The sequence below is a fragment of the Cuculus canorus genome, chromosome 15, assembly GCF_017976375.1.
Source record: "Cuculus canorus isolate bCucCan1 chromosome 15, bCucCan1.pri, whole genome shotgun sequence".
Classification (NCBI taxonomy): Eukaryota; Metazoa; Chordata; class Aves; order Cuculiformes; family Cuculidae; genus Cuculus; species Cuculus canorus.
In genome coordinates, this window is record NC_071415.1 from 8,412,511 (window position 1) to 8,424,661 (window position 12,151).

Consider the following 12,151-nt stretch of genomic DNA (forward strand, 5'->3'; position numbering starts at 1 on the left):
CTGTCCGGGGGACACTATATCCCCTATGTCACTGCCCCAAGGGACTCTGCAGCCCCCTGCCCACCTACCCGGGGGACAGACCGCACCCCCCAGCCCCCAGGGCCCCCGCAGGCCCCAGTCCCTGCCCCCAAAGACCCCAGGCCCTACAGCCTCCAGGGACCCCACAGGCCCCAGTCCCTGCCCCTCCCAGGAACCTCTCAGGCTCCAGCCCCCCGGGACCCAGCAGGCCCCAATACACCCCGGATATAGCTGCGCCCCCCAGGCCCCCCAAACCCGCCGGGACTCCAAGCTCCCCACACGGGCAGCCCCCGTCATGTCCTCCCCAGCCCGCTCCCGGCTGAGTCCCCAGAGCCGCCTCCTGCCCCGACCCCACACTCACCCGCACCCCTATCCCCGCCACCCCCGGCCCGGCCCGGCCCCCGCGGAAGTCCTGTCCCCAGCCGGAAGTCAGTCCTCTGCCGCAGGGCACACCGGGAGTTGTAGTAGCGGTGCCCCCTCCGTGAGCTCCGCCCCACTCACCGGAAGAAGTCCCGCCCCTAGCCGGAAGTCTGGTCTCTTCTCTGCCGCAAGGCACGACGGGATTTGTAGTACAGGCGCCACCCGTCCTGCGCCGTCCTGTCTGCTGGAGGAAGTCCCGCCCTCGGGCGGAAGTCCTGCTGCGAAGCACGCCGGGATTTGTAGTCCCGGTGCTGCCGCCATGAGTGCGGTGCTGCCCACGGGCGGGGCTCGGGCGGCGCGGCGGCTCAGCGGGGCCCGGGGGGCAGCCGGAGGTGCGGGGGGTGATAACGGGGCGGGAGGACACGGCCTGGGGGCAGGGGGAGGGCTCGGGGCCCGGGCCATGGCGGCCCTGTCGCCCCTTGGGCGGGAGCTGCGCCTGTTCCCCGTGGGTTGGATTTTAGCATCGTAGAATCGCTTGGTTGGAAAAGACCTTTGAGATCCGGTCCGACCGTACCTGTCCGGTGCTAAACCATCCCCGAGCTCTTCTTCAGCCCGTTTTTTTAACCCCTCCGGCGATGGAGACTCCCCCACTGCCCCGGGCAGCCTCTGCAAGGGCTTCACCACTCTGTCAGTATAGGAATTTTCTTCCTGATACCCAATCTGAGTCTCCCGTGGCACAACTTGAGACCGTTTCCTCTCGTCACATCGCTTGTCACCTGGGAGAAGAGCCCAGCACTCCCCTCACCACAACCTCCTTTCTGGGATCTGTAGAGAGCGACGAGGTCTCTCCTCAGCCTCCTCTTCTCCAGGCTAAACAGCCCCAGGGCCCTCAGCTGCCTCTCTTAACCCTTGTTCTCCAGCTCCGTTGCACTCCTTGGGCCATGCTCCAGCCCCTCAGTGTTCAGGACACCCGTCCCCATAGGCATATTATTATAACCCCATAGGGCTATTCCATAGGCACTGGCAGAGACTGCCCTGGGAGTCTCCATCTGTGGAGGGGTTTAAAAGACGGGCAGATGAGGTGCTCAGGGATGTTTTAGTAGTGGACAGGTACGATTCGACTCAGTGATCTCAAAGGTCTTTTCCAACCAAAGAATTCATAGAATCATGGAATAGTTTGGGCTGCAAGGGACCTCAAAGCCCATCTAGTTCCACCCCTGCCACGGGCAGGGACACCTCCCACTGGATCAGGCTGCTCAAATCCCATCCAACCTGGCCTTGAGCACCTCCAGGGATGGGGCAGCCACCACTGCTCTGGACAGCCTGGGCCAGGACCTCCCTACCCTTGCAGCAAAACATTTCCTCCTGATATCTCACCTAAATCACCACTCTTTCAGCTTAAAACCATTATGCCTCATTCTATTCTATGATGTTGTGACACTGTGTCCCCAGCTGTCACCACCCTTTCCCCAGCTCTATCCCCACCATTCCTCACCCCATTCCTGGCTGCTCTCAGGGTTGGGCTGGCAGAATGTGGGGTGCTGCTGTGTTGGGACCATGGGGAAGGTGCATTCAGTCCTTGTCTGGGTCCCACTGGACTCTGTGGGAGGCAAAAGCTTCTCTCCCCTTGGCCTCAGGTCTGAAAAGTCTCCCTCGTGTCTCTTGCAGCGAGCCAGGTCTGCAGCACAGCCGGCACCCCGAGGCGCAGCCGGAGGAGGAAAAGCATTGCCATTGCCTACGAAGCCAGGCAGGGGAATGGTGCCGAGCAGGGGATGTCTGAGCCCCAGAAACCACACTGGGAGCCAAAGCACTGGCGGCAGCAGCTGGAGCACATCCGGGAAATGAGGAGGAAAAGAGATGCTCCCGTTGATGAGATGGGAGTGGAGAAGTGTTATGACAGCAGCGCGCCTCCACAGGTAAGGACACTCTGCAATACCAGGCAGGAACATGAACATACAGCCCACAGTCCTCCAGCCTTCCTCAAACTCGTGTTACCCGTGGCTTTGTCTCATTTTGGATAGCTCCAGAACACAAAAATACACACAGGGCAGATCAGGACTTGAGGCTGGGATTGGTCCCACAGAGGTTACTGCAGAAGCGTGCATGAGAGGAGCCGTTCCTCCTGCTGGAGGAGGGGAGTCAGCTGCTACCTCTCCTGTGCTGGGCTCATGAGATTCAGACAGACCTTGCAAAACAACAGTGGGGATCTGTGAAGCTGTGCGCTGCTCGCATTCAGCCCACACTGAATGTTAGAGACCAGCTGGCAAACACAGCTGGGAAAGGCGCTCGTCCTCAGCTTCGGCCACTGTTAGCAGAATTAGCACGAATCCGGGACAAAACCAGGATGGTTTTGGACTTGGGAGTGAAAACCCCGAGAGTGGGTTGTGGCAGTTCTGTCTGCTGAGGCAGGGGGTGGGGCGTGAGGGCCTGAAACTGCTTAAAAATCTCTGTGGGACTCTAAGGGAAGGCATCCAGCCAGATGGCTCTGTAAGAGAGAGGAAAAACAGCACCGAGGAGAGGTGAGGGGAGCTGAGGAAAAACTTTGCAGCTGCTTTTGTGCTCTTCATAGCAGCGCAGAAGCGTGGGTTGGCTTCCTCCCCTCTCGCAATCCACTTTTGAGGGGTTAGTGGTCGAAAGGAAGGGCCATGCTGGGATGGCACTGTGCTCCCCACGCCTGGAACACTATCAAAGGCCCCAAATGATGCCTCCCTCCAAGGGAACCGTTTGCATCAGGACAAAAAACAAAGCAGAGCGAGTCCGTGGCGCGGTGCTGGGAGCTGGGGCCATGCTCTCCGTGCATGGCGCTGGTGTGGGAATGTGGAGATGGCTCACAGGCATGCTCGACAGAGCAGCAGGAGCTGTGTGCTCCTCAACGACCTGCGGGGCTCCAATGGAGGAGGCTTGAAGAGGCAGCTGCGCAGCTTCACCACGTGTAATGCTGTCCTTATTGCTGGCATCATGCCTTGAGCTTGAATCCCTGGAGAAAACAGCTTTGACTCCAGATTCAGACAGCATCATACACTCCATAGCCATGTGGGTTGGCACCAAGCGCAGCTCTGGGGCTGGGGGACCACGGTACACGGTACTGAAATAACTTTTCTTCCCTAGGGAAGCAGGGTTGTTGCTTCCAAGAAAACATGGGCTTTGTAACCCTTGGCACACACCAGCTCTCCTCACACAACATCATGCACTTGGAGATTTTTTTTCCTGGTGCACTGGTGGTTTTGTAGACTTTGTACGAGAGCTGGAGGAAGGACTGCATCCCACATTATCCTGGATCAGTCTGGCTTGGTTGCCTCACCCTCCTCATTCTGGTGGGGACAGAATCACACCTGAGGAAAACGCAGCTGGAAAATAGGAGGTGGGTGATCTGAGCTAAACCCTACATGGCAGCATCAGAGATGCTTCTGGGGTTTGTGCTTCAGCTCCCAGTCTCTGTCATCTCAGTTCCTCAGATCTGGTTTCATAAGGAATCATAGAATAGTTAGGGTTGGAAGGGACCTTATAGATCATCTGGTTCCAACCCCCCCCCATGGGCAGGGACATCCTGCTAAATCAGGCTGCCCGAGGCCCATCCAACCTGGATTTGGAGCTTGGTTGGACCAGGTATCCAGTTCCTGCTAAAACCTAATGGGAAAGGGATGAGATTTTCAAAGGCTATTTTAGAGCAGACATTGCATGAAAAAATCACTGGATGTTTGAACTCTGTGGAGTCTCCTGAGAATCCCATCCTGGGGAAAAGGTTTGTCTGTGCCTCCCACTAAGCGCTGGCATCCTTGGATATGAGACCCCAGCACGCAGTGGCTGCTCTCTGCCCTTTTATGTATGCTGACTGCTTAGATCGAGGTTTTTCTTTTCTCCTTATATTGGTAAAATGAAAAGGTGATGGATTATTTCTGTTTCAACCTTCCCGTCTCTGGCTGAACCATAGTAGCTCCGTGTTATGCGCCGGACTGAAGATGGTGCTGGGTCGAAGAACTGAGCCCCAGGGATGGTTGGATTCTCTCGGAGACCTTAGGGTCTCACTGTCTCCTCTTCCCCAGGTGATGCGCTACCAGGTTCTGCTGTCACTGATGCTCTCCAGCCAGACCAAGGACCAGGTGACATCCGCTGCCATGCAGCGTCTGAGGCAGCATGGCCTCACCGTCGACAGGATTTTGCAGATGGATGATGCGACACTTGGACAGATTATTTATCCTGTAGGATTCTGGAGGGTGAGTGCGGGATCATGGCAGCAGCTGATGTGCGCGTAGAGGAACCCCGTCTGCCATCCTCCACTCCCACACAATTGTCTGAGACAGCTTGGAGGCCCTGGGAGCAGCACAAAGGTGCAGGCATGGCCTTTGCTGGCTGAACTGGTGGCCAGTTGCTGCACTGGCAGCCAGTGTTGAAAGCAGGTGGTGGGTGCAAACCAGGCCTGCTCCCAAAAGGCACATCCAGCCTGCATGCCGTGGCCCATGGTGATCTTTCTCCTGGAGTCAAGCTAAAGGCTGTATTTAATGCCAGCTTTAGCAATTTGTATTCACAGCAAGACTATTTGCTGCAGTGCCTGGAGCATGCAGGGGAGGTTCGAGAGAATTTGGCCTCAGCGTTTTGCTCTCAAGGAGAAACCTCAGCGTTTTGTTCTCAAGGAGAAACCAAAGACCTCTGTCTCCCTTCCACCATCCCCAGTGTAAGGCCTCACATGTAACAGGCGCTCAGGGATGGTTTGTGTTCTTTGCTGTTTGTCTCTTTTCCCTGGACTGGAGGACAGCTTGGATATTTTACCTGTCCCTTTGGTTTTCCAGAACAAGGTGAAGTACATCAAGCAGACGACAGCCATCCTGAAGCAGAAATATGGAGGTGACATACCACAAACGGTGGAGGAGCTGGTGCAGCTGCCGGGAGTTGGGCCCAAGATGGCCCACTTGGCCATGACCATTGCCTGGGACAGCGTGTCCGGGATAGGTAGGTTGGACTGTGTTTTCCCCATTCCTCTCAATCCTGCCCGATGTGTTCAGTATTGCACCTGGGTTACCTGCTTGTCCTAGGAGCCCGATAGCATTGCTTCAGGTTAGTCCTCTGCAGCTCATTTGGTTGGGTGAAGGATGTGACCCTCAAACACTCACAGCGGAAGAGCTGCTGTAGGATTTAAGCATAGCTGGTTTTCCCTAAATTTGATAGCAGAAATCCCAAGGGCAATCACTCCCTCCCCTCAGATGCTGGTAAACATAAGTATTGGCATCCAAAAAGATATGCCAGCAAAATAATGCTTTGAAATCTCTGTGGTGCCAAGTGAAAGAGAAGTAGGGGTCATTTCTTAATTTGGGGGCAGTTGTAGGATGGTCTGGGGTTGCTTCTGTTTAAATAAATCTCATTTGGGATTTTTTGAGCACCCTGATCCAGTGGGAGGTGTCCCTGCCTGTAGCAGGGCGTGGAAGTGGAAGGGCTTTAAGGTCCCTTCCAAACTATTCCCTGATTCTATGGTTTTTGTTTGACAAGCTGTAAGAGAGCAGAAGCAGGGCTTAGTCAAAATTAGCATTGAAATTAGTAACACATGATGGGTCACGGAAAGAAATGGTTTCAGCCAACCTGTAGTTCCGGAATTTCTGATCTGTTTTAGTTCCTATGGCTGGATAGTAGGTGACAACAGGTACGTGTGTTTATGTGCCATGTTTATGGAGCAGAGAGAGTAAGAGAGTGTGTAGCTGCATCCCGTGGATAGGAAACCTTGTGAAGGAGATGGGCCCAGGCCAGACCTGGGTCAGGTTCGCTCCTGCCTGACGCTGGTTTGGGCAGCGGGGCCGCCCGTGGCAGCCGGCAGATGGGGCTGGGCCATCAGCTGCACGATCCCGGCGGGCTGCCCGGCCTGAGGGTCCCTGGGGATAGATTAATATCCCAACTGTATTTGCTGCTTAATGGAAGAGCCCCGGGGAAGCCAGGAGCGGTGCCACCTGATGAACGGCTGTGACCGCAGTGAGCAGGCAGCCCAAGGTCAGCAGCCCCATGGGTGACCCTCAGCTGTACCAAACATGGCTCTCACGCTCCGTTTGACAGCGCTTGGGGTCTGTTCTCTCCCTGCTGTGGGGGAGGGAAGGCCAGAGGGAGCCAAACAAGCCAATTATTTGTATTCCAAATAATTGTGTGCTCAGTTTTGATTTAGGAGGCAAGGCTGAGGCTTCCTGTTTACAGCCATTTCCTGGGTTTTGCCCAATTAGCCATAGAGACGGGTTTATCACTGCTGATCTAACAATAATACACTGCGTTCAGAGCTTTTTAGCTCAAAGCACATTGTAAACATTCATTTAAGCCCTACAAACCCTCTTGTGTTGGTAGGTATTATGAAATGTGTTTTCCATCTGGGTAAACTAAGGGGCAGAGGTTGCAACTTGCGTAATGTCAGCTGAAACAGAAAAGGAGCACGGGGCAGGCTGCCCTGTGCCTGCCAGATCGGAGTGTGCGAGCCTTTGAAGGCAGGCCGGGTTGGATGGCATGAGCATGTCGCTAGCTGCTTGGTGTGATATATCCATCCCATCTTGCTTTTTGGCTCTGGGCCTAGGGAGAAAGCCATGTGTGTTCTGTGAGCGAGGATCCCCTCCTGTTCTCACTGCCTGTTCCTGGGCTCGCAGCAGCAGCCCGTGGTGCGCTGTGGCGGCAGCCTCTGGCTGTGCTCTCTCCGCTCAGTTGTATCTGCCCCCACCTAAACTCTGGGTTCTCCCTCCCCAGCTGTGGACACCCATGTGCACAGGATCACCAACAGGCTGAAGTGGGTGAAGAAGGAGACCAGATATCCCGAGGAAACCCGTGTAGCACTGGAGGAGTGGCTGCCCAGGTGAGGCCCGAGACCCCAGCTGCCTCCTTGTCCACACTGAGGCCCTCAAGCTGGCTGCCGGAGCCACGATCTTGCTTAGAGCATTTGCAGTGTCTGCGCTTTGGCTCTCTCCTCTTTGTCAGGAACTACCCCACATGTGTTCCTCCTCTCCCTGAGAGCTGCAGCAGCAGTGTCATAGCTGCTTGGTTGGTTCCTGGCTATTAGCTTATTAAACTAGTGTGGGGTTTAATAACCTCAGGTATCTAGAGGTCTTGATGCCCAATTCTTACCTTGATGAGTTTGCCATGGCCCGAGCTGGGTGCTTTTCTGCACAGGACCTTGCTGAGCCGAATGGCCTTATCAATATCAGACCAGAGTTGGAGTCTGGCCTTTGTTGATGCTTAATCTTTAGTGTCAAATGCCAGCTGACAGGTATGCTGACCCATCTCCACATCTGGCACGTGCCTTCGCACAGGAGTAGGACGACAGGCACTTTGTGTGTTCATTCTCTGCTCCTCGTGCCAGCTCAGAGGGATCAGGAAAGGTTAGGATGGCTGTTCTTAGCAGAAGGCTGGGACCCACCCCCAGACACCTTGGGAAGCCAAGAGGGACAGGCAGTAGGCGAAAGGGATCCATTTAAAAGCACAGGCTGTTCTGTAACCGCTCCGAGCAGCTGTATCGGAAAGCTCATGTTTTTTCCTCTCACTGCAGGGATCTCTGGAGGGAGATAAACTGGCTCCTGGTGGGCTTTGGCCAGCAGACCTGCCTGCCTGTAAATCCTCGCTGCAGTGAGTGCCTCAATCAAGACATCTGCCCAGCTGCTAAGAGATGCTGAGGGATCACCTGTTCCTTGTAGAGCACCAAAGCTGCGTTGGCTCAGCAGCAGCGTGGAGCTGAGCCCCAGCGAAGCCGTGCTTTGCACGGGGCTGGCTGTGTGACTGCAGGGAAACTGCGGCCAGTTCTGCAGCGCTGGGGAGGGAGCAGCTGCTGGCAATGGCTGAGCTCGAGAGAGGAAAAAGGGTCTTTCAAAGCGCAGCAGCCCTGCTGTGTCAGTGCTAAAGGCTCCAGCCCCCGTGCGAATGCCTGAGCATGTTCCAGCGGAGCAGCAGGCTGTTCCGCATCAGGAGGAGCTGGAGAGAAATGCTTTGTCCTAGGAGGCTTGCTGCTGCTTGTAAATACACATTTAATAAAGGTGGCGGGGCTTTTTTTTCCACCCACGAGGTCTGCTGGCATCTGTGCAGCACAGGGCAGGGGGAGGAGAATACAGGTGACTTCACCAAAGCCAGAGACCATAGCAACAAGCTCTGCCAGCCGTGAGCAGCAGCACGCAGCCTGGCTGCCCAGGCAGCGAGGGCATGCCAGGAGTGAGGGACAACTGCAGCCTTCAGAGGATCCTGGTCTGGATCCTTGTCCACCACCTAGACAAGCGGATTGCGGTAGTAAAGGAGCAAGGGATAACAGAGCCGGGAGGAAGCTGGTGCCACGCTCAGCTCTGCGTGTGCCAGCAAGGGTTACAGTGGCCACAGGAGTGGTGCTGGTGTGTGCCTGGATGCTGACAGAAAGGACACCAGAACCGTCTCTGTTTTGTTCTTCAAAGAAAGGGCAGTGCTGACTTCATTGTAGAGCTTCAAAGGAACAATTTCAGCTACTCTTCAAACAGGCAAGGGAGGAAGCAAAGTTTATAATGTGTTAAAGGCGGCTGCGATTCCTCTCTGAAGGTCCCTAACAAACAGATGGGGAATGAGCAGATAAGTACTCGGTACATGGGAAAACGAAGTTTATTACTGACATTACAGTGTACATTATGGTTTTACAATGCAGCTGACAGTCTTATCCTCTATTGATTTTGTTTTCTGAGTTAAATGTACGAGAACTGAGTAATTACTACTGAGCTACAAGATGTCAGAAACACGATAAGTGCTTTTACCTGGAGCAGTTTCCATGGACTACGCAGAGATGAAGATTGAAATCTTATCAGTACAGATTTGCACACCTAAATTCTTTTGATCTGCGTTCAAAGCTACATGTTCCTTTTTGACCCTCCCTCAACAACTGTGGTCCAGTCTTGTGTGAGAAATGCAGTATCAACACGCAGGTCTTTGCTCTTTGACGTGGATCGGAGAGGTCGGTGTCACGGGGAACGCTCTGCCCTGCACAGACTGGGCACCGCCTGGGGTTTGGCTATACAGGCACGGGAAGCAACGCGCATTCCATGGAAAAGAAGGGTTCCTTCAGAAGATTACTGTTTTTAGAAGCAAATCTTTTTGGGGACCAAGAAAGAGAGGAGGTAATTGTCATTGAAGTAGGGTAGGGAAGAGGTGTCTGTTAACGGCGAGTCCTGGAGAGGAGGCAAACCTCTCCACATCCCAAGCTGTCACCCTGCTGCCGGTCTCATCACCCAAACGCCCGCACCAGTTCCTCTCCAAAGTCATTATTTTCAACATGTTCAGCCCATCAACATTCCTAAAAGACAACATTCCTAAAAGAGAACTCATCTCCATCACCCCTGAGGCTTTCCATGCTCTCCTACCAGCAGCCAAGGGCATCAGCTGCTCCCCATTCCTGGCTCTGCCACTGCGGATGCCCTGCCCCGCACCAACACGGCTGTGCCACACCCCAGCCGCTGCCGAGGAGAGCAGAAAATGTTATAAGGCACCTTTTAGCACAATTCTTCTGAGATACGCACAAAGCCATGACGATATCTGTAGCACTGACCGAAAGGCCACGGGATTGTGACACAGTTGGACAAACGCAGGGCAAAGTCACCACCAGTGTTTAAATTGGTCGTTGATGTCAGTGGGTTTGTACTCGATGGTCCTGCTGCACCTTGTCCCTTCCCACCACGGCTGCTGGGCTGAGGAACCGGGCAGCAATCCTGGCCGGGCTTGGGGAGCTGCGGGAGCAGCCCTATCACCCTGGACGGGCCTGGGGAGCATGGGAGGGGGCAGCCCGATCACAGCCAGGACCCTGCCCTGGTGAAACACCTCTGCCTGACACCCCTGAGCATTGTAGCTCAGCTTAGTCATCTTCCCTCCTCCACAGCCAAAGGCAAGAAACAAAGACCTTACATGGCCTTAATTTGGAATGCTGTACAGATCCATTTTGGGGGATCCAATAACAAAGTGTTTCCAAAGGAGGCCACAGAAAGCCAGAGCAACTGCCCACACTGTCACCCCACTGTCAGCTTTGTAGCCACCCCCGCAGAGTCCCCATGGCTTCAGAGACCCAGACCAGGTCACGCTCACGGGCTGGAGGCACCAAATACCAGCCCAGTAGTCCCCAACCAGGAGGCACCCAACACCAAGCCTGCAGCCAGAGCTGGATCCCCGCATTCCTGCCTGAAAACACATCCCGGGTTGTGCTCACTTTCACGTCTGTCCAAGGAGTTCCATAGCATCTCATGGCTCTTGTCCTCTCTCCAGGCTTAGCGGCGCTGCAGGGCAGGACTGGCCCCGCTCCCTGCCTTCCCCACCGCTCAGCGCTGCATCAACGGCTGCAAAGCCTGAGGTCTGTGGCGTTCAGGCTGTTGGGTTTGGGTTTTGCTTTCAAATCCTGCCCTCTCCTCTCTGCGGAGGAGATGAAAAAGGGGCTTTTATTGCCGGGGCAGAAGTCGCTGGTGGGGAGAGAGGCTCCTAAACTGACCGGAAACATGCAATGTCATTAAAAAAAACAAAGAAAACCAACAAACCAAGCTTTTTTGTTTCAATAGCAAAGCTGACATCAGCGATTTACAGCCACTGTCCGTGTTCCCATTGTGTGAGTTGTAGATGGGGTGCTGGGGGGGGTCCAGGCACTCCCCACCCTGTGGGCCCCACCGCAGCCAGGGCACGAGGCCACATGGAGCGTCCCATGGGGCTCAGTCTGGGACACCCACAAAACCCAACCAAACACCCCAAATATTCATAAAAAAAAAACAATACTAGAAGCCTAAATGATGCAGGTACGAAACAGAGTTAAACTCTTCCAGTTCTTTCTCATAGGGATGGGGGATGGCGGGCGGCCAGAGCCGGGCTGAAGAGCAAGCAGGAAAGGGAGCTTTGGTCACAGTTGTCTCATGAGAATCGCTGGTGAGTAATAATAATAATAATAACAATAATAATAAAAAATAAAAAATATAGGACTTTAAAATACGCCTCATAAAAGCAACCAGTGGAGAGCAGAGCACAAAGCATCTCACATGGACACTGAAGGACAGGGCGTAGACACCTCAGCAACGTCCAGGCTGGGGCAGGGGCAGAAGAGCGGACGGCAGCCACCAGCAGGCTCAGAAATTGCTGAAAATCTCTCGCTTCTTGTTCCAGTCCATCTGCGGAGCTCGTTTCTTCACCCGCTTGGCCCGCACCTTCTCCTTGGCCTCGGCAGCCGTCGGGCTCAGGCTCAGCCCACTCTCCTCAAATGGGTCCTTCTTCTCCGCGTCTCCATCCTGCGAGGAGAAGGGAGAGAAGATGTCAGCCCAGATCCCTGAGCCCCACATGGCCCCAAGAGGTGCTTCCTCCACCTTGCACAACAAGGAAAAGCACAGAGAAGGGTTTTTTTTGGAGCAGGAGGTCAAAGTCCCTGCTCCGTGCTGCGACTGCGGTTTCACGGCGGTGGCAGCATCCACATGGCCATGGAGTTCATCGCTGCACCGAGTTTTGTGGGGTATTTTTCCCACCTGAAGAATGTGTGGCTGCCACAGCTGGAAGTGGAAAAGCAGAAGCAAAGAAGCTGCCGCCAGAAGGTAAAAGAGCGGCTGGGAAATGACAACTCAGCCCCTGTAGCAGGCAGAAACAGGGATGAGGGAGAAAGCTGGGTGAGCCTTGGATCGCAGGGAGGGGTTAGAATCATAGAAGTGGGAACAGCCCTCTCAGCTCACCCAGTCCAACCATCAGCCCAACCTCACCGTGCTGACCAAACCATGCCAAAAGTGCCCTAGCCACACGCTTTCTGAACCCCTCCACGGATGGAGACTCCCCCACTGCCCTGGGCAGCCCCTGCCAGGGC

At 54.8% G+C, this 12,151-nt stretch overlaps 2 protein-coding genes across 3 annotated transcripts in view; one reads left to right on the forward strand and one right to left on the reverse strand.

Moving 5' to 3' along the window:
* The first annotated feature begins 661 nt into the window (after window positions 1-661).
* On the forward strand, window positions 662-8,775 carry NTHL1 (nth like DNA glycosylase 1). The gene is made up of 6 exons (XM_054080397.1): window positions 662-770; window positions 2,047-2,294; window positions 4,422-4,592; window positions 5,166-5,325; window positions 7,084-7,189; window positions 7,880-8,775. The coding sequence occupies exons 1-6, from the start codon at window positions 698-700 to the stop codon at window positions 8,001-8,003; spliced, it is 882 nt and encodes a 293-aa protein (XP_053936372.1). The 5' UTR covers window positions 662-697; the 3' UTR covers window positions 8,004-8,775.
* A 204-nt stretch (window positions 8,776-8,979) lies between these two features.
* NHERF2 (NHERF family PDZ scaffold protein 2) overlaps window positions 8,980-12,151 on the reverse strand; it is a 37,115-nt gene continuing 33,943 nt past the window's right edge. The window contains exon 7 of one of the 2 annotated variants that reach the window (XM_054080396.1): window positions 8,980-11,591. In XM_054080396.1, the coding sequence (XP_053936371.1) occupies window positions 11,433-11,591 (159 nt within the window). In that variant the 3' untranslated portion in view covers window positions 8,980-11,432. The remainder of the gene's footprint in view (window positions 11,592-12,151) is intronic. The other variant, XM_054080395.1, reaches the window with a different exon arrangement.

Bases quoted from the DNA above. Each gene is read 5' to 3' on its own strand.
- NTHL1 (XM_054080397.1), top strand. From the start codon at position 698: ATGAGTGCGGTGCTGCCCACGGGCGGGGCTCGGGCGGCGCGGCGGCTC. The intron at 2,295-4,421 runs GTAAGGACACTC...CCTCTTCCCCAG, and splicing joins ACAGCAGCGCGCCTCCACAG to GTGATGCGCTACCAGGTTCT. The intron at 7,190-7,879 runs GTGAGGCCCGAG...CTCTCACTGCAG, and splicing joins CTGGAGGAGTGGCTGCCCAG to GGATCTCTGGAGGGAGATAA.